This window comes from Myxine glutinosa, chromosome 3 (assembly GCF_964187855.1).
Source record: "Myxine glutinosa chromosome 3, kmMyxGlut1.1, whole genome shotgun sequence".
NCBI lineage: Eukaryota > Metazoa > Chordata > Myxini > Myxiniformes > Myxinidae > Myxine > Myxine glutinosa.
Window position 1 is genome coordinate 137,502,805 of NC_136263.1, and position 20,876 is coordinate 137,523,680.

The 20,876-nt window shown below is 39.5% G+C and overlaps 1 protein-coding gene across 3 annotated transcripts in view; it reads right to left on the reverse strand.

Moving 5' to 3' along the window:
* The window catches only part of MARCHF5 (membrane associated ring-CH-type finger 5), a 366,957-nt gene that overhangs the window by 25,562 nt on the left and 320,519 nt on the right, over window positions 1-20,876 (reverse strand). For all 3 annotated transcript variants that reach the window (XM_068110060.2, XM_068110058.2, XM_068110059.2), the window contains exon 5: window positions 176-342. In XM_068110060.2, the coding sequence (XP_067966161.1) occupies window positions 176-342 (167 nt within the window). The remainder of the gene's footprint in view (window positions 1-175; window positions 343-20,876) is intronic.

A 20,876-nucleotide genomic window follows, 5' to 3' on the forward strand; every position in this document is an offset into this window, starting at 1 on the left:
TTATCAAAGTCCCAGGCTGCATCCCTTCGTTAAGTCTCCCAGATGAAGCAAACATACAACTTAATTTTTTTCCCCACCAGACTGTGTAGAACGTGTTATGGCAACTAAATGCTTTTGTCGCCTTATTTTTCACTTTTCACATTTCCCCTCCACATACACAGCCCCCCAGCCTCACCAATATCGTTCTTTGCAGGTTAGAATTCACACGGCTGAAAAGCAGTTTTCCCACGACGGTGGCGATGGTGGGGAAGACGAGCGCACCACAGACGACACGTGTTGCTGATACATGGTCTGCTAATGAGCTGGGCTCCGCTGGAATACGTGGCACAGGGCGGCATACTCCTAGACGGTGGGGAAGGAAAAAGAGTAGACGAATGGGTTAGTGGGAAAGTGCAAATCGATATTGGCAGATAACTTCCAAGGTCATCATGTTTCACTGACACGAATGACATCGATTGATGCTCACATTCTTGAATTACTGCACTTGTTTAGTGAAACTTCGGCTAACTTGTGTAGTTTTCCGACTTGAAAATAAAGTTGTGAATTAAGCCGCTGTTGATGTGCAATTCTTTGGAGTTGAAGAAGCAGATTAATATTTGTGTTTGAATACTCAATTTAAAAAATGGAAAGCTTTCAAAAGCTTGCTGCATATTCCCATTCTCATGAAGTCATCCAAAGAAACCAGTCTGTATCAAGCTGTTTAGTGCTGAAGTCTACACATAATCACCATTTATCAAGTGAATAGAGTATTAGAAGGTGCCTCTTTTATCCTCCACAACATTTGTGAACTACGGGGAAACATAAACCAAAATTTTTGTTTTGAAAAATGTAAAACAATACAAAAGGTATAGAGTAGAGTAAATACAAAAAGTATAGAGAGTATAGCGTATACAAAAAGTATAAAGAGTATTGTACATACAAAACATACAGAGAGTATGGTAAATTCAAAAAGTATAGAGTATAGTATATACAAAAAGTATAGAGAGTATAGTATATACAAAAAGTACAGAGAGTATAGTATATACAAAAAGTATAGAGAGTATAGTGTATACAAAAAGTATAAAGAGTATAGTAAAAACAAAAAGTAGAGAGTATAGTATATACAAAAAGTAAAGAGAGTATAGTGTATACAAAAAGTATAAAGAGTATTGAACATACAAAACGTATAGAGAGTATGGTAAATTCAAAAAGTATAGAGTATAGTATATACAAAAAGTACAGAGTATAGCAAATACAAAAAGTATAGAGAGTATAGTTTATACAAAAAGTATAGAGAGTATAGTGCATACAAAAAGTATAAAGAGTATTGTACATACAAAACGTATAGACAGAATGGTAAATACAAAAAGTATAGAGAGTTTAGTACATACAAAAAGTATAGAGAGTATAGTTTATACAAAAAGTATAAAGAGTATAGTATATACAAAAAGTATAGAGAGTATAGTGCATACAAAAAGTATAAAGAGTATTGTACATACAAAACGTATAGACAGAATGGTAAATACAAAAAGTATAGAGAGTTTAGTACATACAAAAAGTATAGAGGGTATAGTAGATACAAAAAGTACAAAGAGTATTGTACATACAAAACGTATAGAGAGCATGGTAAATACAAAAAGTATAGAGAGTATAGTATGTACAAAAAGTATAGAGAGTATAGTATATACAAAAAGTATAGAGTATAGTGTATACAAAACGTATAGAGAGGATAGTAAATACAACCATAACGGCACTCAGTAGAGAGCATACCTCCGCCTGGTTGGCCATATCACTCAATGGTGAAGAATCACTTGAAAAATTCTACGAGCTGATCCCGATCCGGATCTTCATCGAAATTGAATCGATCCGTGCTTGTCACGAACACACCCTGTCCAACAAGTTTCGTCCAAATCCATCCAGAACTCTTTGAGATATCCTGCTATGTATCGTTTTTGGCCCCATCTCCCAATGGTGAAGAATCAATTTAAAAAAAAATAAAAAATTCTCATATCCTCTGGCTCTACCTCTGGCTACGGCTTCCCCTCCATTCCCACCTTTTGTTCATATGTGTTCTGTACGATCCTCCAAACAGTGATGACTCCATTTACATCTCCCTGTCTGACAACATGGACCAACTTCTATCCACTCATCCCAACTCTCTCTTCCTCATATGTGGTGACTTCAACTGTTATCATGCCAGCTGGCTGGGTGTGGGTACCGCTCAATCGGTGTGGGCACCAAACAAATCTTTATAAAAAGCCCAATTGTTATCAGATTTAAACATGGATATCGATATACTTAGTTTGATGGTGAGCTCCGATCATCAAATATGTTACATGTGAGAAATAACTCTTAATTAATACTGTTACGTTTATGGGGGGTTGGCAATTAAATACTTTAGGGCCAAGTAGGATTGTATAGGTAGTGTGCTCCGAATGTCGTGACGAAGAAGAAGAAACCTCCATGTACCTAAGTAGAGAATCCTTTAGACCGGATGTCATGTAAGGTCGTATATTTGTTCCCAAGGCGAAGGGTGGGGCTATGTTAATTAGGTAGGGGTTAAGGGTAAATCCCTGAATGTAAATGCCTCTGTGATTTCTCCTTTTTTCTTTATGACACTGCATTACACCCCACACCAGCCGTGCTCTCCGCACCTAAAATAAACACTAAATAAAACAACCGGAACCAGGACATTCGAGCACCACCAATGATATCACCGACGGGTCATCACAAAGCCCGGCAAGTGGCCGTGAGGCCTCGCCCCAAAGAACCATTGGTCAGGACGGCCATAGAGCAATGAGATGGCACTCGTTGATAGGAGCGTGAGCGGACGTCATCAAATGATGTGGGAGACCAGGGAACAAAAGACTGCGTCTTGGCATTTTCCCTCTCTTGCGTTGGGACATCAATAGCGTGCAGTGTTTTATACGCTCTTGTGTATAAAAGAGCGTTTTATACGCTCTTGCTCTGGGCTCTTGCGCTGGGATTCTCGTGGCGAACAGTCGCATTTATTCTTTCTCTCTTGGTGTCTCGAGCTGATGAAAAGCGGTCACAGTTCGTGCTCTTAGGTCTCTGGCTTCGTGGATGTGATCGCGAGCAGACACATTCTTTCTTCTGGTCTGGGCGATTGGTGAGAGCGGGCGGATCCTTTCCCTGGTTTGTTGGTGCTGACCATTGGTGCTGACCAATGATGGTTGTGTGCCGTGCCGTGTGAGCTTGGAGAGACCGCCGTGTGCTTTGTGGAGCATGGGGCGAGGACAGAGCGAGGCCCTGCCCGCTTCACGTTCGGTGGTTGGCGGGTGAACAAACCTGGCGCCAAGGTGTGTTTTCCCACGCATGGACCAGGGACCCGTTCGAGGACCGACCGGGTTCAAGGGCCGCTCAAAGCTGAGTACTGAGCAAATGCACCACACAAACACACATTTACTGTCGTTCTTTTATATCCCCTTGTGTTGTTTTACGAGTCCGTATGGGGGCGCTCCATTTAGGATTTTAGTTTTACTGTGCATTATTTTGATACTGGGATTTCTTTCATTAAACCCGGTATTGTTGCAGTTTAATTCCATGTTGGTTTGATTTGGTTAGCGTGGTTTGAGGACGCTTCAGTGGAATCCGTGCAGGTAAGAGCCTTGATGGCCTCCCCCAATCCTCGCGCGTATAAAGAAGGTCCGCCATAGTTGACTGAACACCTCAGAGTTTAAGCTCGATCGGCTATTCGTCCCCAGCGGTGTTCACTCCTGGGAACACGACAACTGGTGTCAGGAGTGTAGGATTTGAACCGGGAGGACACTCGGTGTCCGGGAGTTGCGGGTCGACACCGGCTGGGTGCAAATTGCGCTCAGCATTTGGAATCCAATTTTTTTACGATTGTCTTTCTCTCGTCGAGGGGGAGGTAGTGGTAGTACCGGGGTGTCCAAATTTTATGGTCTATTGGTGCGTGAAGCGCAACATCGCGCTTTCGAAAAATTTAAATTGTTTTTTTTTTCTGAGGTAAATTACGCAAGCATGGGAAAACCGCTTGGCCAGCACGTAATGGCGGACATGAACGGCATGGCCGAGCGGATGGAGGATCCTGAAAAACACGGAAGCGGGCCGGGGGTAGAGTTGTATGAGAATAGGATTGGAACCTCTCCCGTTCCTGAGCGATAGAGCCAGGAGACGGGTCCGATGTCTTTCCAGGCCATGTTAAATTTATTAAGTGGAATTAGTGACGAAATAAAGGGAATGAGTGAAGATATGAATGAATTGAAGGAGCAAATGAATAACAATGAACGATTGGAGGCCTGTAGTAAACGATTGGAGGCCTGTAGTGAACGATTGGATGCCGGGACTGAAGAAATAAAAGCCCAAAGAGAACAAAAGAAAGAACTTGGGGCACAAGAGAGGGCATGTTCAGAGGTAAAGAGGGAAAGAGTGAAAACTCAAAATTAAATTGGGAATGTTTGCTGAGAATGACCTGGAAGGCTGTCAGGCTTAGGTGGATGCCAGAATGCACCAACAGGGAGAGGAATTGGGATTTGTGCATCACCAGGACGGTGGTTCGAAGCAACAGGGGGTAAAAATATTGGAGGCCCTTGTTACAGAACCGGAGCGGGTATGTATTGATAAGGACCTGTTGGGGCCAAAATTGATTGGGGATGCTGAGATTAATGATTTGACACAGCGGCTGGAGACCTTGGACAGTAACCATCGAGGAAGCGATTGCTCGGGTCTAACAGAGTCTGGGAGATGAGGTGAGTCGGTCCATCACATATTCCCAGGATGAGATTAAAGTGACCGAGGGGACCCTCATAACGAACCACGATTGGGTACCAGAGGCTCTGAAATTGAATACTCAGCTGGGGTGGTGTCTTCGCCCCGAGCTGGACTCGGACATGGAGGAATCGGGAGATAGAGCCTCAGAAAATCTGGTCCCCATAGTGAATTTGGAATAGCTGCAAGGAGGGGCAGAAGAACCCGAGGAAAGGGTTGTTACTTGCAGCTGCGGTTGGACACACGAGGCCAAATTTTTTTAAAATAAATTTAAAATCAGACTCAAGTTTAAATGGGAATTTAATTTGGAGCAGTCATGGAGGGAGTTCGTACCCGGGCTGCGGAATGCGGACCAGGAGAGGTCATTGGGGTGGCCGAGTGTAAAAGTTGCCCCTTTCGAAATTGGGTTATGCCAGCCAGCTGGGAGGCTGTGCTGGCGAGATTTGGACGTGGGGTCCAACCATGGGTGTCGTGCTACGACCTGGGTCCCACTGGGGGTCTGTGGAGTGTGGCATCCTTTGTCCATCAGGACGCTGCCCGAGCAAGTGTCTCGGGCCGGCAGGGTCAACAGACCCTGGCAGGGGTTAAGACCTCTGGGGGTCCGAAGTGGTTTCTCACAGGCACTTAGTGTGGTGTATCATGAGGACCACTAGGGGGAGGTGTTGTGGAACTCACATTTTAAAACCGAATTTTGTCCTTGAAACTCACACTTTGACTGCTGGTGTCACAGAATATGGAAAACACTCGATGGGCAGGCTTCTTCTGAAAAAAAGAAAAGAATATGGACTGGTACCCCCACATCGTATTTGTCTCTCCTAAATTTTGTGGAATCTAAAGCTCACAATAAAATATACATCTCCTGTGATAAGGCAGAGATACAAGCCCTGTTGCTCTCACAGTAGAGACAGGTTAGTCATAACTATTTTTGACTGCCTTTCCTCCGGCTTTGCTCTGTCTGCTCGGCAAAACCTCCAACCCACTCCAGCTTCTCCAGAATAAACCCAACTTTTAACTAGAACAGCACTCTGTAGAGAACTCGCCTCTGCCAGGCCGAACAGTTAAGTATAAACAGATGACCGAAAGGTTTGTAAATCTTTTAACTTAATCACCCAAAGAAAAACGTACAACGTAGTTTTTGACTCCTATCTACCTCTCAGAAACCATGCATATCTCACTGTCACTTTCATACATACGAAAGACAATTCTGATTGTCAGTAATTAGATATTAATATATTTGAAACAGTTGTAGAAATGCAACAATCAGGAAGTTACATTCAAGCAGAATTGTCTTTTAACTCTTTCACGAGCCTCGATTCAGTATACAAAATAATAATAATAATAATAATAATAATAATGAAAACCGGTGCCTTACAGTAAATATTCAGAAAGTTAATATTAGAAAGTTCCATTCAAGTAAAAAGTGGGAACAGTTCTTAAAAAAATTAACAAGTAGAGATACATTCAAAGTACACCGCCCCCATGCCAAATAAATAAATAGCATCCTCCAGTGCGGCATTGCCGGGGCGCCTTAGGCACCCGGTGATACTGCCGTGCAGCACATAGAGATGGTATTGGGAGGGAGAGGTGTACAATAATTGATTAAGAAATTATTTTACGATTACCATTTATTGATTTTAATTATGCAATTAATCAATCAATTGGCTCATACCATACCTCAACCACCAGTGTTTCATCTGAAGCTGTAACTTTTTGAAAATTAATTAAATAAGTCATTAATCAAAATTTTTTAAATAAATTGATGAATCAATAAATAATTAATCGATTAATTGATTAATCAATAAATCAAAAATATCCTTTATGGCCACATCACTTGGTCACTGTCATGTCCGAATATCAGTTTCCTTGCTCAAAAGGTGCCTGAGATATTGCCCAGATAAGAAAGAAAATAAATAAGTGATTAATAACGAAAATAAATACTAATCGTAAAATAATTAAATAATTAATCAATTGGCTAATAGAATACCTAAACCACCACCATTTCATCCGAATCTGTAACGTTAAAAAAATTAACTAATTCAAGTCATTAGAATACCTAAACCACCACCATTTCATCCGAATCTGTAACGTTAAAAAAATTAACTAATTCAAGTCATTAAATATACCTGGTGTTGGCCTAATGGTTAGGGCGCTGGGCTTGGGATCCTCAGGTCCTGAGTTTGAATCCCATTGAATTAACACCAGGTGGGGTTGACTCAGCCTGTCATCCTTCCAAGGTTGGCAAAATGAGTACCAGATAACTGGTTATAGAGAGGCATTGCATCAGCAGCAGATGCGCCCACTGAAAATGATGCAACCAGCAGCCGGGTGGCTGCACACGTACCACCCATTCATATAAATAATTAAATATCTAATCGATTAATTGATTGATCGATAAATCAAAAATACCCTTTACGGCTAAATCACTTGGTCAATGTCATGTCCAAATATCAGCTTCCTAGCTCAAAAGGTGCCTGAGATATTGCCCAGATGAGAAAGGAAATAAATAAGTGATTAATAAAGAAAATAAATAAATAATAATCGTAAAATAAGTAATTTCTTAATCAATTGGCTATTGGCATACCTAAGCCACCAGTTCAATCTGTAACTTTTTGCTGTAACTTTTTGCGAATTGACTAATTAAATAATTAATCGAAAAATGAAATAATTAATGGATTAATTGAGTAGTCAATAAATACTTCGGCTATGAAGAAAAAGTCAATAAATAAAAATTCATCAATTTAGTGATTAATCAATAAATCAAAAATATCCTTTACAGCCAAATCACTTGGTCATTGTCATGTCCAAATATCAGCTTCCTAGCTCAAAATGTGCCTGAGATATTGCCCAGATAAATAAGTATTTAATTAATCAATAATAATTAAGTAATTAATCAATTAATTGATTAATCAAAAAACAAAAATACCGTTTTTGCCAAAGGACTTGCTCACTATTGTGCCAAAATTTCAGCTTCCTAGCTCAAAGGATGGCTGAGATATCGCCCGGACAAACAAACAAACAAGAAAACAAGAAATAAACCAGAGTGAAAACTGAGTACTCCCTTTCAGCGTGTGTCATGGCCGAGCCCCCTTCGGTGCCCGGCAATGACGTCATGCAGCACCTGGAGATGGCATAGGAAAGGAGCGGTGTACAAAAAAAAAAAACAACAACAATGCTGTCACTTGTCCAATACGACGACAACTTTGACTACAACAAAATGTGGAAATTCGTACCAAATGAAAGAAATGCCATCTCCAAAGAAAAAGATAAATGGCTGACATTGTGGTACAACCTTTCACATTAGCAATTCAGTTTGGAAGCTTTCTGAAATGAAAGGGCATAGTTTAAAAAATCTACACTGTAAAATGGATAAATAAATCCTAACATCAGGAAGATGGATGAACAATGTGGGATTTATGTTTTGAAGACTGTGTCCTTCTTCCCCTCCCCTTTTCTCACTCTCACTTCTACGATGAGTGGATAGAAGTTGGTCCGTGTTGTCAGACAGGGAGATGTAAATGGAGTCATCACTGTTTGTCGGCGTTTCCTCCATCACATTTTGTTCCCTTCTCTAGCTCTTCCACACTCTTCCACATTCTGCTCTAGCTCGAGCTCTTCAAGTACACAATAAGTAAATAAATAATGTGAACGCAAATTAATGATCAGACAACTTTCTTAATGTTAATCCAAAATATCAATGTTGGTTCAGACTAATTTTGTATGCGCGAAAGGGGCTTTCGAGCTGAGCTGAAGAAATTCACATTCCGATTTCTGTTCAAAATATAACATTCAATTGAAATAAAGTCATATAACTATTAATTAGTCATATAATTTATATATTAGTATATTAGTCATATAATTTAGTCATATAACTAGTCATATAACTCAATCATAAAATGGCATTTTTAGACAGAAGGACAGACAGAAGTAAACCAATTGTTTAACCTCATTTTTGCTCTGCATGCGTGATGTAATTGCATAACATAATATCGTAACAAACAGTTGTATACAAATCCTATTAAAAGAAAAAAGAATAAGCAACAATGTTCCTATAATCGCATGACCAACTCAATGTTTGCTACTCTCGCAAGGACAGGCTAAAAAATGAAGACAATTTATTGGAGAGTCAAGGCCTTGCTGTTTTTTTTTTTTTTTTTTTTTTTTTTTGTATACAAGATCGAGGCTCGTGAAAGAGCTAAAAGACTTTTTCCAAAAGACTCAGGACCTGTTACTCTTGATTTGGAAATCTTCAATGCATTTCATTATGCACCTTTGTATTTTAAATTCCAAAAAAAAGCTTTCTATATTATTCAAATAAACATACAAACACACACACATATATGCATACTTTTGCAGAGCCTTCAGAAAGTATTCACACCCCTGTACTGTTTTCACATTTTGTTATGTTACAGCCTGAATTTAAAATGGATTAAATTGAGATTTTTGTCACTCATCGACAAATAATACACCATAATGTCAGTGTGGAATTTCTATTTTTAGAAATTATTACAGAAAATTATTACAGAAAAATTAAAAATGAAATACCGTACAGAAATATCAAATTTACCTTCTTGCCCGATTGCTCAGTCTGTTTGGACAGCCAGCTCTCGAAAGAGTCTGGGTAGTTCCATATTATTTCCATTTCCTAATGATGGAGCTCACTGTGCTGTTGGGAACTTTGAACACTCTAGAAATAGTTTTATATTCCTCCTCAGATCTATGCCTCCTTCCAATTATATCTCGGAGTTCTGCGGACAATTCCTTGGAGTTAATGGTAGAATTTCTGCTCTGACATGCACTGTCAACTGTGGGTCCTTATATACTATATAGAAAGGTTTGTTTCTTTCGAACTCATGCCCAATCAATTGAATTGGCCACAGGTGGACTCCCATGAAGTTACAGAGACATCTCAAGGATGATCAAAGGAAATTGGATGCACCTGAGCTCAATTTGGAGTGTCATAGCAAAGGGGTTGAATACTTATTGACTCAAGCTATTTCAGCTTTTAATTTTTAATTGTGTTGTAAAAATTTCCAACTAAAAATTCCACTTTGACATTATGGGGTAATATGTGTAGATCAGTGACATTTTAAATCCATTTTAAATTAAGGCTGTAACACAAAATGTAAAAAAGTCAATGGTGTGAATACTTTCTGAAGGCACTGTACATATACACACATATTGGTATCTCCTCATGTCCTAGTTGCATACAATAAATGTGCAGGCTCGTCCAAGAGCTTTGAATCACTGTTAAAAAAAGTCGTTCGTTCTACAATGACAGCTGATGTCAAAACGAAATAAAAGTGCACTGCAGTTTACAACCCAATAAAATCCCTTTGAAAAAAGGAGTCGCAGTATACTCCTGGTGTGCAACAGTGGAAGGTGAGATGTTTCAAAAACGGAAAAGTGAAATAGAGTAGAAATGTTTACCCATTAACATTAATAAAACGAAGGTTGTGGCGAGTGGCAAAGAAGGAGAAAGTAATAAAGCGAACAATGGCCTTGTTCAATATGTGGAAAAGGAGATGGACAAAATTCAATTCAATGTAGACAGTGTTATATACGGTGTACTAAGAGGTGCGGTCGTATCAATGGAAATTTGTTACTAAAATAATTTGGGAAAAGTCAAGAGTTTCTGTTACCATGGAGACACGATCGAGGCATCAGTGGGAGCAGAATTATCATGTTAGATGAAGAAAAAGTCAGCAAGTAATAAGTGGACTCTACTAAGTGGTATCATGAGGCAGATATACATATTACATGTAAAGGTTAGTTTATAAAACCTATATCAGACTGGGATTGATACATGGAGGCTAAATTTGGGCACTGTGGATCAAAGATGTATAAACAATAGACAGAAGGCATGACAATGACAAGATGGATGAATGGATTGCCTCTGAAAAAAAGAATGCCGAGATAAAGAAATCAGGAAGAGATTTAAAAAAAATAGGAGAGAAGACGAACTTAGGAAGAGAAGACTTGGTTGGTATGGTCGTGTGCACCCAAGGTCAGGAGATGAAGCTGTAAAGAAAGAAATAAAGCTTGTGGTGGAAGGAAAAAAATCCAAGAGGATGTCCTAAAAAAGTCATGGATTGAAAATGTGGAGAGACAAAACTGGCATTTTTGGGTTTGCAGAAAACTGATGGCAAAGGTAGATAGATGTTTGTGGAGGAACGGTGGTTGTAGTGCTGGCATTCCAGAGTGAAGGGCATCGACACAATAAAACTCTTGAGCGTAACATTTTGAAAGAATGACAGTCTTAATCACAAGCCATTGAATAGATTTTTGCAGAAATAAAATCGAAAAGACTTTTTTTTTTTCACCAAGACATCGATTTTTTTCAACCTTCATCTTCGCCAACAAATATGGAGAAACCAGCAGCATATGTCAAAAATGTTGGTCTAAAGTGCAACATGATCAAAACACTTTTGAGCTAAAATCCAGGCCATGTAGTGGATCAAAGGCAGTTTGGTCATTCACAAAATAATTTTGGAGAAACTGCTTTGGAATATTTTTGTGAATCTATCTATAATTCCAGTAATCTCTGTGTGTATGTGTGTGTGTCTGTGTGTGTGTTTGTCTGTGACCGCTGTTTCTCGACAACCACGGGTCTGATATACTTGAAACTTGCCAGGTATATTGCTGGGGACCCGAGGATGTGCCTTTTCAAGGTTTGAAATTAATCGGACAAGTGGTTCCCAAGGTATGGTCACCGTACTCGCAAGCCGTTCGCTTTGGCTTTGCGAATGGACCAAACCATTTCATGTAAATAGAGGGGGGGGGGGGGGGTTCTACCGTACTCGCAAGCCGTTCGCTTTGGCTTTGCGAATGGACCAAACCATTTCATGTAAATAGAGGGGGGGGGGTTCTGTGGTCGTTACTGCCACGTGGTTTCAAAGTTTTTTTTTGTTGTTGTTGTTTGCACGCATGTTTTTTTGCACCCACATACGGGCACGCCCTAGTGTAATTAATTTCAACAATTTCAAGGGACAAATAAAAAGGGAATAAAATCAAGAAGTCAAAAACCAAAGACCAAATCTAAAATCCAAAGATGTGAGCACTTTTTTTTACTTTCTATCAGATACTCCGTATTCTCATTAACATGGCTTAACAGGATGGTGCAGAGGTAACACCCTTCCCTTTGAGCTGTCTAGTCTAGGTTTCATTGTCAGACTATAAGCTTCTTAATTGGAGCTTTGCAGACAAGGCATCAATGAGTGCACCATCCCTCAGATGGATGTGAAGTGATTGGAGCGCTAGAAAGGGGGTTGATGGGGAGGTTGGTGCACACATCTTTTGAAGGATTGGTCGATGGACATTAAAGATCCCAGGGTCTTTTTGCGAGGAATAAGCGAGTTATCGGCAGTGCTCTGGCCAAATGTCAAATTCCTGCCCTTCACTATGTGGTCAAGTGGTCTGATCTTGTCGGACACACCGTGACACACAGTTGCACTATCCTATCCATCGGGCAGCAGCTTCTACCCTATAAATAAATTAATGTACCCAGATGTTTGCACGCCACCTGTGAATAGCCATATTCGGCTATGAAGTGCAATTATTACCCTCGCCAGAGGAGAGGGTCATGCATTTGAGTCCGTTTGTCTGTTTGTCTGTCTGTCTGTTTGTTTGTCTGCACAGAATAAATGTGATTTTCTCTGCAACCGTTGGTCCGATTGACAGGAAACTTTCACCATAGGTGTACCTCCGCCTGCATAATTTTTAATGATAATTATGACGTCATAGGTCACGTGGTACAAGTGCCATCTTGGGAAAACCGACAAAATTTGCACATCCATATCTCTGAAAGTGCTGCAAAGAAAAAATTGAGGCATGGCTCGTTGTAAAGAATTCTGCATGTGGAATAAAATAGGTTAATGATGATGTCATAGGTGCCTCCATTATGATGTCATAATTCGACAAGTACAAAACTTCATCCTATCAGGATGAAATTTCTTGAGCATCATCTATGGATAAATTGGTGGAGAAAAAAAATGACGACGTCATCGGTCATGTGGTTCGGCCACCATATTTGTTTTAACACAAGAGCCTTAAAACCACTAAAAACACGTCCTGGTGAGGGTCTGCAATCTCTGATTGCCCTTTCTTGTTACTCCCGCCAGGGAGTAATGCATTCACTCATGTCCGTGTGTGTGTGTGTGTGTGTGTGTGTGTGTGTGTCCGTGTGTGTGTTTGTGAACAAGATATCTGGAAAAGTTCTGAACGGATTTGGATGAAAGTTGGTGGGATGATTGCCCTTGGGATAAGGAAGAATTGATTAGTTTTTGGTGAAGCTCAGGATATTATTCCCGATCCAGGAATTTTTTGAAGGTTTTTTTACCATTGGAAGATGGGGCTCATTTTTTTTTAACATTATCTTCTATATATTCTATATTTAACATTGTGATATGAAAATAGTTTTCATATTTATTGTAAATATAGTTTAAACTCGTGGTCATGCCTTAAAGCGGTGTAATGTATTAGAGCGGTGTATTTTTTTAGCAGCGTCGTCTTCAATGTTCATTTTTTTTCTTCTTCTAATAAAGACATATTCTGTCATTTTAAAACCACCAAAGTGTGTATTAGGTTTCCCCGTTTCATAAAATGTATCGTTTGATACGTATAATGCTTTAAAACTGTTTTTTTTTTTAGATTTTTTTTTTTTTTACCTCAGAAGAGATATCAACATTTAGCTCAGCGAATGTCATCCTCGGTGTCAGTATTTGATGAACTTATAAAGACTTAGTTCCAGATTTGTCAATGGCTGAGGTATATTAACAAACGAATAAAACAGATTTGGCAAAATTCCAACTTTTTTTTGAAAGATCGCATATTCACCCAGGGTTGTGAGAGGCTGCAGAAGAAGAAGAAACCTCGCATGGGCTTCCCAGACCAAATAAATAATTCTGGTTCTGGCTCTGCGATTTTCAGGTTTATTACTCCCGCCAGGGAGTAACGCATTCAATCGTGTCTGTCCGTGTGTGTGTGTGTGTGTGTGTGTGTGTGTGTGTGTGTGTTTGTATGTTCCTGTGTTCGTGTGTTTGTGAACAAGATATCTGGAAAAGTTCTGAACGGATTTGGATGAAAGTTGGTGGGATGATTGCCCTTGGGATAAGGAAGAATTGATTAGTTTTTGGTGAAGCTCAGGATATTATTCCCGATCCAGGAATTTTTTGAAGGTTTTTTTACCATTGGAAGATGGGGCTCATTTTTTTTTAACATTATCTTCTATATATTCTATATTTAACATTGTGATATGAAAATAGTTTTCATATTTGTTGTAAATATAGTTTAAACTCGTGGTCATGCCTTAAAGCGGTGTAATGTATTAGAGCGGTGTATTTTTTTAGCAGCATCGTCTTCAATGTTCATTTTTTGTTTTTCTAATAAAGACATTCTGTCATTTTAAAACCACCAAAGTGTGTATTAGGTTTCCCCGTTTCATAAAATGTATCGTTTGATACGTATAATGCTTTAAAACTGTTTTTTGTTTGTTTGGTTTTTACCTCAGAAGAGATATCAACATTTAGCTCAGCGAATGTAATTCGCGGTGTCAGTATTTGATGAACTTATAAAGACTTAGTTCCAGATTTGTCAATGGCTGAGGTATATTAACAAACGAATAAAACATTTGGCAAAATTCCAACTTTTTTTTGAAAGATCGCATATTCATTTACCCAGGGTTGTGAGAGGCTGAAGAAGAAGAAACCTCGCATGGGCTTCCCAGACCAAATAAATAATTCTGGTTCTGGCTCTGCGATTTTCAGGTTTATTACTCCCGCCAGGGAGTAACGCATTCAATCGTGTCTGTCCGTGTGTGTGTGTGTGTGTGTGTGTGTGTGTGTGTGTGTGTGTGTGTGTGTGTGTGTTCGTATGTTCCTGTGTTCGTGTGTTTGTGAACAAGATATCTGGAAAAGGTCTGAACGGATTTGGATGAAAGTTGGTGGGATGATTGCCCTTGGGATAAGGAAGAATTGATTAGTTTTTGGTGAAGCTCAGGATATTATTCCGGATCCAGGAATTTTTTTTGGAAAAAATTTTCGGAAAGATTTTTTCTGTTTTACTGCATTAAAGCTTTTATTCTTATTCTTAAATGATGTTTTTCTCCTCTAATTCCGAGATATATCAAAATAAATTATCTGACAGTTAGGGCCTACTTTCTTTTTCATTTATTGTTTTGGGGAGAGGGGATGTTAAACAAAACGTATTATTCCAACTAAACCCACGGCGGGAGTATGTGCTCTACTGAGTGGCGTTCTAGTTATTATTGTTACCCTCATTGACTATAACTTTCTCAAATATTAATAGATCACGTTATTCTGTGCATAAATCAACAGGAAGCATCATCTTTGAGCAGGATCACAATGTACTTATCAAGAAATAATGGTGGTTCCCTTGTGCAGAGTACCTTAGGCCGGCCGAAGCTGGCTTAAAGGGTAGGTGAACCAAGTTCAGTAAATAAGGGAGTATCTTGTCCCTGACAAACTTGTATGGAAAAGTAATCACTGGCATTGCAAGCTATAGTGCAAATGAGGTTTCCTGTACCAATGATGACTGAACGATTTAAAGCAAAATCAAGAAGGAAAGGGTGTAAAAACGACCAGAGGAAAAAAGGAGGAGCAGTAGGTACAGGAGAAAAGACAGGATGATAACCAAAATTCATAGCAACAGCATATCGGCACAAAGGCAGAGAAGGTTCCGAGTAAGGGAAGGTGAAATGGACCCAGGAGGGTGTAAATCACTCAGAACATCAAAACAACATGAAAAACAGACTGACTGGAAGTCAGAATAATTCAGGCTGTCAATCCCTGTGTCATATCCTTTGGAAGGACACCCCAGATATTCCACATATGAAAGACAGTCACACGGTTAAGCAGCACTTCCATGGAAAATGCAGCAAGCCCATGCAACAAGGGAAAACTATTTGGCAGATTAACAGCAGAGAACGTTTTGTCCTACGTACACAATGATGTATATTTAGGGTGAAACAAATTGTTTGCAATCTTGGCCTACAACTTCACACAAGCCAGGATGAGTGCAGATGAAAGCATGAAGGAAAGGACATCTAACGTGAAGAAAAAGGCCTGAAATGGTCAAGATGATAAATGAGTAATGAAGAGTGGTTGTGCAAGAAAGAAGAACATGCCAGATGATACAAACCCTCATCATTTGTTCTGATCATTAACATAATGAACAGAAGACCTAGTTTTACAAAGAAACAACAACAAACACAAACCAAATGACTAACGGAGGTGGATACTTTGAGACCTGGTTGGTCTCCGTTCCATCTCCGGAAACCCACCCGCGTGTGGAGACGGCAGCCAACAAATGACTACCACAGACATTCAATGCTGCAAGATCCTTTTTGCTGTCCTTCAATGCTCAATCATATGTCAATGCTTTTGCAACTTTAAAAGGTGTGGCATTGATGCGAGTATCAGTGTGGGTCAGATTCTCTTGCCATCAAAAAGGAGTACCGTTGTTGAGTATTGGTGAAAAGCACTGAAAATTTTCCCAACTGTCAAGACCTTCTGTGTGAAAGCTAAATCACTTTGTACTGCAAAATGTCTGGAGAAAAAAAAAATGGTGAGCTGAAAACACGAGTAGGTGCTAAAATGTACACGCCGTTTCAGAAAAATGAGTGTAGTCGTACAAATTTAACACCTCTTATGCAAAAAGACAAATCTTTCAGAGAGAAATATTTCTTGTCAAATACAACAAAGACATATCAGAGATAACATAATTTTTGATTTTGAAAATTATTGAACAGTTGCAGAAGAGTTCATGTTAAGTTCAACAAACTGGTAAAACAGAAGTATTTCGTTAGTTTTTTTGAAAACGACCTGCATGTATGTTATTTTTGAAATGACATGTGCATATGTATGTAGAATGTATGTATTATGTATGTATGTATGAATGTATGCATTATGTATGTGTGTATGCTGGGCTGGATTACTGCATAGGCCATCTGGAGAAGCACTCGGTAGAGCGCATACTTCCATCAGGCTGAACAGTTTACGTTTTGTATTCCACTGACAGACCGGATCTGGATCCGCACCAGAACCAAAATCCAATCGGCTTGTTCTTGTCACCGAACCAACTCATCCACCAAGTTTCGTCTGAATCTGTCCACAACTCTTTCACATATCGTGCTATATATCGATTTCCCCCCCCCCCCCCCCCATCTCTCAATGGTAAAGAATCACATTAAAAAGCTCTCAGATTCAGATCCGTATTCACATCTTCACCAAAATCTAACAATTTTGTCTTGGTCACATACACAACCTCTGCACCAAATTTCATCCGAATCTGTCCACAACCTTTTGTGATATCCTGTTCACAGACAAACGAACAAACAACCAAACAAGGTGTCAGGCCATTTGCATGTTGGGTATGACCAAAATCGAGAGAATCAGGCATTAATTGATTGATCAATTGTTTAATTAAGATAAATAAATAAAAATCGTAAAATAATTAATTTCTGAATCAATTGACTAATAGCATACCTAAACCAGCACCGTTTCATCCAAATCTGCAGCTTTTTGAAAATTAATAAAGTGTTTAATCGAAAACTAGACAATTAATCGATTAATTGGTTAATCAATAAATCAAAAATACCCTTTACATCCAAATCACTTGGTCATTGTTCCAAATGCCCAAATATCAGCTTCCTAACTTAAGAGGTGCCTGAGATATTGCCCAGATAAGAAAGAAAATAAATAAGTACTTAATTAATCGATAATAATTAAGTAATTAATCAATTAATTGATTAATCCAAAAATAAAAGTACAGTTTTTGCTAAAGCACCTCTTCACTATTGTGCCAAAATTTCAGCTTCCTAGCTCAAAGGATGTCCCCCGCTTTGCGGCCAACCCCCGCTTTGCGGCCAACCCCCGCTTTGCGGGGAAAAATGGCCTCTAAAGGTGTTTTTTTTTTTTTTTTTAAGCTCAAAGGATGGCTGAGATATCGCCCGGACAAACAGAGAACCTTGACTGTTGCAATGCTTATTGGTGAGTCATCAGGGGCAGTGTTAACAGAAACGCACAACACTGAGGCTCCCAAGCATGTACCATGTGCAATGTCAATAGCAGTCAACATACACATGAAAACAAGAAGCAATCACACCTCTCACCTGCAATTGGAGGGAAAAATCAATCAACTCTTTCCTAATCAATTATCCCAGGTAGCTACGATTATATAAATAAATCGACTCCTCCCATGCTCTTCTAGCCGAAGAAAGCTGCATAAAGCAATCATGAAAAGCAACATAAAGTATGCGCGTTTTCTCTTTCAAACTCAACCTGAGTACCTCTACAGCTGCTGAGTGTAGTTAAGGCCACCCTACACAAACTTCTACAAATACTGTACAAAAACATTCATATTGGCGTACTTTTACCTGAATTCCAAGGCCATAAATATGATTGACATATCAACAAGTCAATGGGACTTAAAACTGCAAACACAGCATCATGATATATGCAATCATGTGGGAATCAGAAGACCAACCTGAAGGAAGACATGAGGTGATTTAATTTACAATAATGATCACAAAAGAGCGACACTTTGGGGGAATCATTGACCTGGAATGTGATTTCATATATCAGCCTACAGGGGGCAGCCAACCCCAGATAATGCAAAGCCATTATAGCCCTCAGCTCAAAGTGAGCCAAGCACTCACAAAAACTCAAAAGGACAGAATTTTCAAAACAAAAGTGATGCTGATGAACAAATGTGAAAATAAAAGAAAATTCCCCCAAATAAGCAGGGAATCTATCATCCTACAAATGCCCAGATAATGCTGTGAATAAGTCTGCACAAAATCCAAATTCACTTTCAAGATTGAAACCAGGAAACAAAACTGAAACCAGGAAACTGAATAATTTGTGCAACAACAGACAACAAAACAAGGAACTGTTCCAACTCCAACTCTTTTATTCCTCATTTCTCCAATCTATGGAACCACCTACCAGAGGCTGTTCTGTCATATTTTCTCTCCAGGGCTTCAAACAAGCAGTGCACCGCCATCACTCTGCATCCTCAAAATCGTTATTGTTGAAGGTTCATTGGTGCTGACTTCCTTTCATAAGGCAGACTTATGGTGATTTAATTGATGATAATGATCGCCAAAGAGAGACACTTGAGGCCACTGGTAGCAACTTGGAACATGACATTCAACCCGGGCAAGTCACACGCTCTCACACTGTTGCTCAACATGCATCGGCAATCAAGCTATCTAATTATCTTCACTGGATTGCCACCGAGAGGGGTGAAGTCTTTGGAACTTCTTCCACTCACTATCTGCCATAACTTTAATGGGAGGGGGGGGGGGGGGGGGGGGATCATATCACCAAAATGGCATCAAAGGATAATCATCATCTGGGTATTCTCTATAGAGCCAAGGTATTCCTGAACGGCAATGAGCTCATCATGATGCTCAGCAGTCGGCCTAAATTTTGGAAGTTTAACTCGGAGGGGGTCACTGGAACAGTATTCCATCCTGGATTTGTTGGGGAGGATTGGAGAGCTGAGAGAGCAGAGGTAACGAAATCATAGTAGAGGCAGTAGAAACCAGAGAGACTAAAGATATGTCTGCAATGTAAAAGCATCGGACCTAGTACTGTAATTCCGCCTCATCAAGAGAGATTCCATTAATGTTGGGAGCTTTGGAATGCACACAATCCAGGAGAGACAGATGTGATGCTGGGGCCCCAGCTGCTAAGAGAGAGCGGTGCTCCATTGAACTACGGATAAAAGCCTTTAATAAACTGTGTAGTGTGGAATTTTCTTGGAAGGACTTGGAATGATGGAGATTGCCAGGCGTATGTGTGGCTTTCAAGGTCAAATTTGATATATGGGTGGCACAGGAGAGGTCAAAGCTGATGGTGAGGCTTCAAATTTCAAGGGTCTTGCAAACGCGCTTCCTATTAGTACTGCATGTGCACATCCTTGCACATCCGCAATCTCTTCTACACTTGCTGATTCTTTCCCATTCTGTTCCTTTCCAAGTCAATGTTACTAATTTTTGTTATTCCTCCTTCTATATTATATGTCCACTTTCCCCAAAATACCAGAGTAGTCTGTAAATATGCTACTCTTTGTTGCTTAGCTACTCCATGAGACAAAACCATCTTATAAACACGAAAAAGCAATCAGAGATTGCAGACCCTCACCAGGATGTGTTTTCAGTGGTTTTCAAGGCTTTTGTGTTAAAACAAATATGGCGACCGAACCACGTGACCGATTACGTCATTGTTTTTTTTTTTCCGACACGAATTTATCCTTAGATAATGCTCAAGAAATTTCATCTTGATCGGATGAAGTTTTGTACTTGTCGAATTATGACGTCATAATGGAGGCACCTATGACATCATCATTAACATATGTTATTCCCCATGGAGAGTTCTTTACAATGAGCTATGTCTCAATTTTTTCTATGCAGAACTTTCAGAAATATAGAGGTGCAATTTTTTTCGGTTTTTCCAAGATGGCGCCCATACCACGTGACCGATGACATAATAATTATCATTTAAAAAAATCTACAGGTGGAGCTGCACCTATGGTGAAAATTTCCTGTCAATCGGACCAATGGTTGCAGAGAAAATCATATTTATTCTGTACGGACAAACAAACAGAAACAAAACAGAACAGGACAGGACAACGGATGCAAATGCAATACCATCTTCTCTGGCGAGGGTAATAAGTATATCCAGCAAACAACCCATCCAATCACTGCAACTACAATGTCAAAATGATACTGTCCTATCTATTATACGAACCTCGACTAAGTATACAACACAAAATCAGAATAGACTGCAATGTGTGAGATTTACCCATCAAAATATCACATTAAAAACAACAATGCACAAGTGCACTATATTTGTGAAAACATTTTTTAAAATCACTGAGAGACAGATGACGAGATGTAAATAAAGGCTTTGATTCTCACCATTCACAGCTGCTGGCTTAAACTCAGCGGAAGTGCGGGATAATAAAATTAATCTGCATAATGGTTTTATAATGTTGCGGAAAAAAGATGAAAAATGGGCGAGGGCTTTCTATAATGACATCATTTTTATAACCGTGGAGAAGTCCACCCTGTTTGTTCATCAGGCCGAAAATCAAGAAGGGTACAGACAACTTTAATTAATTGT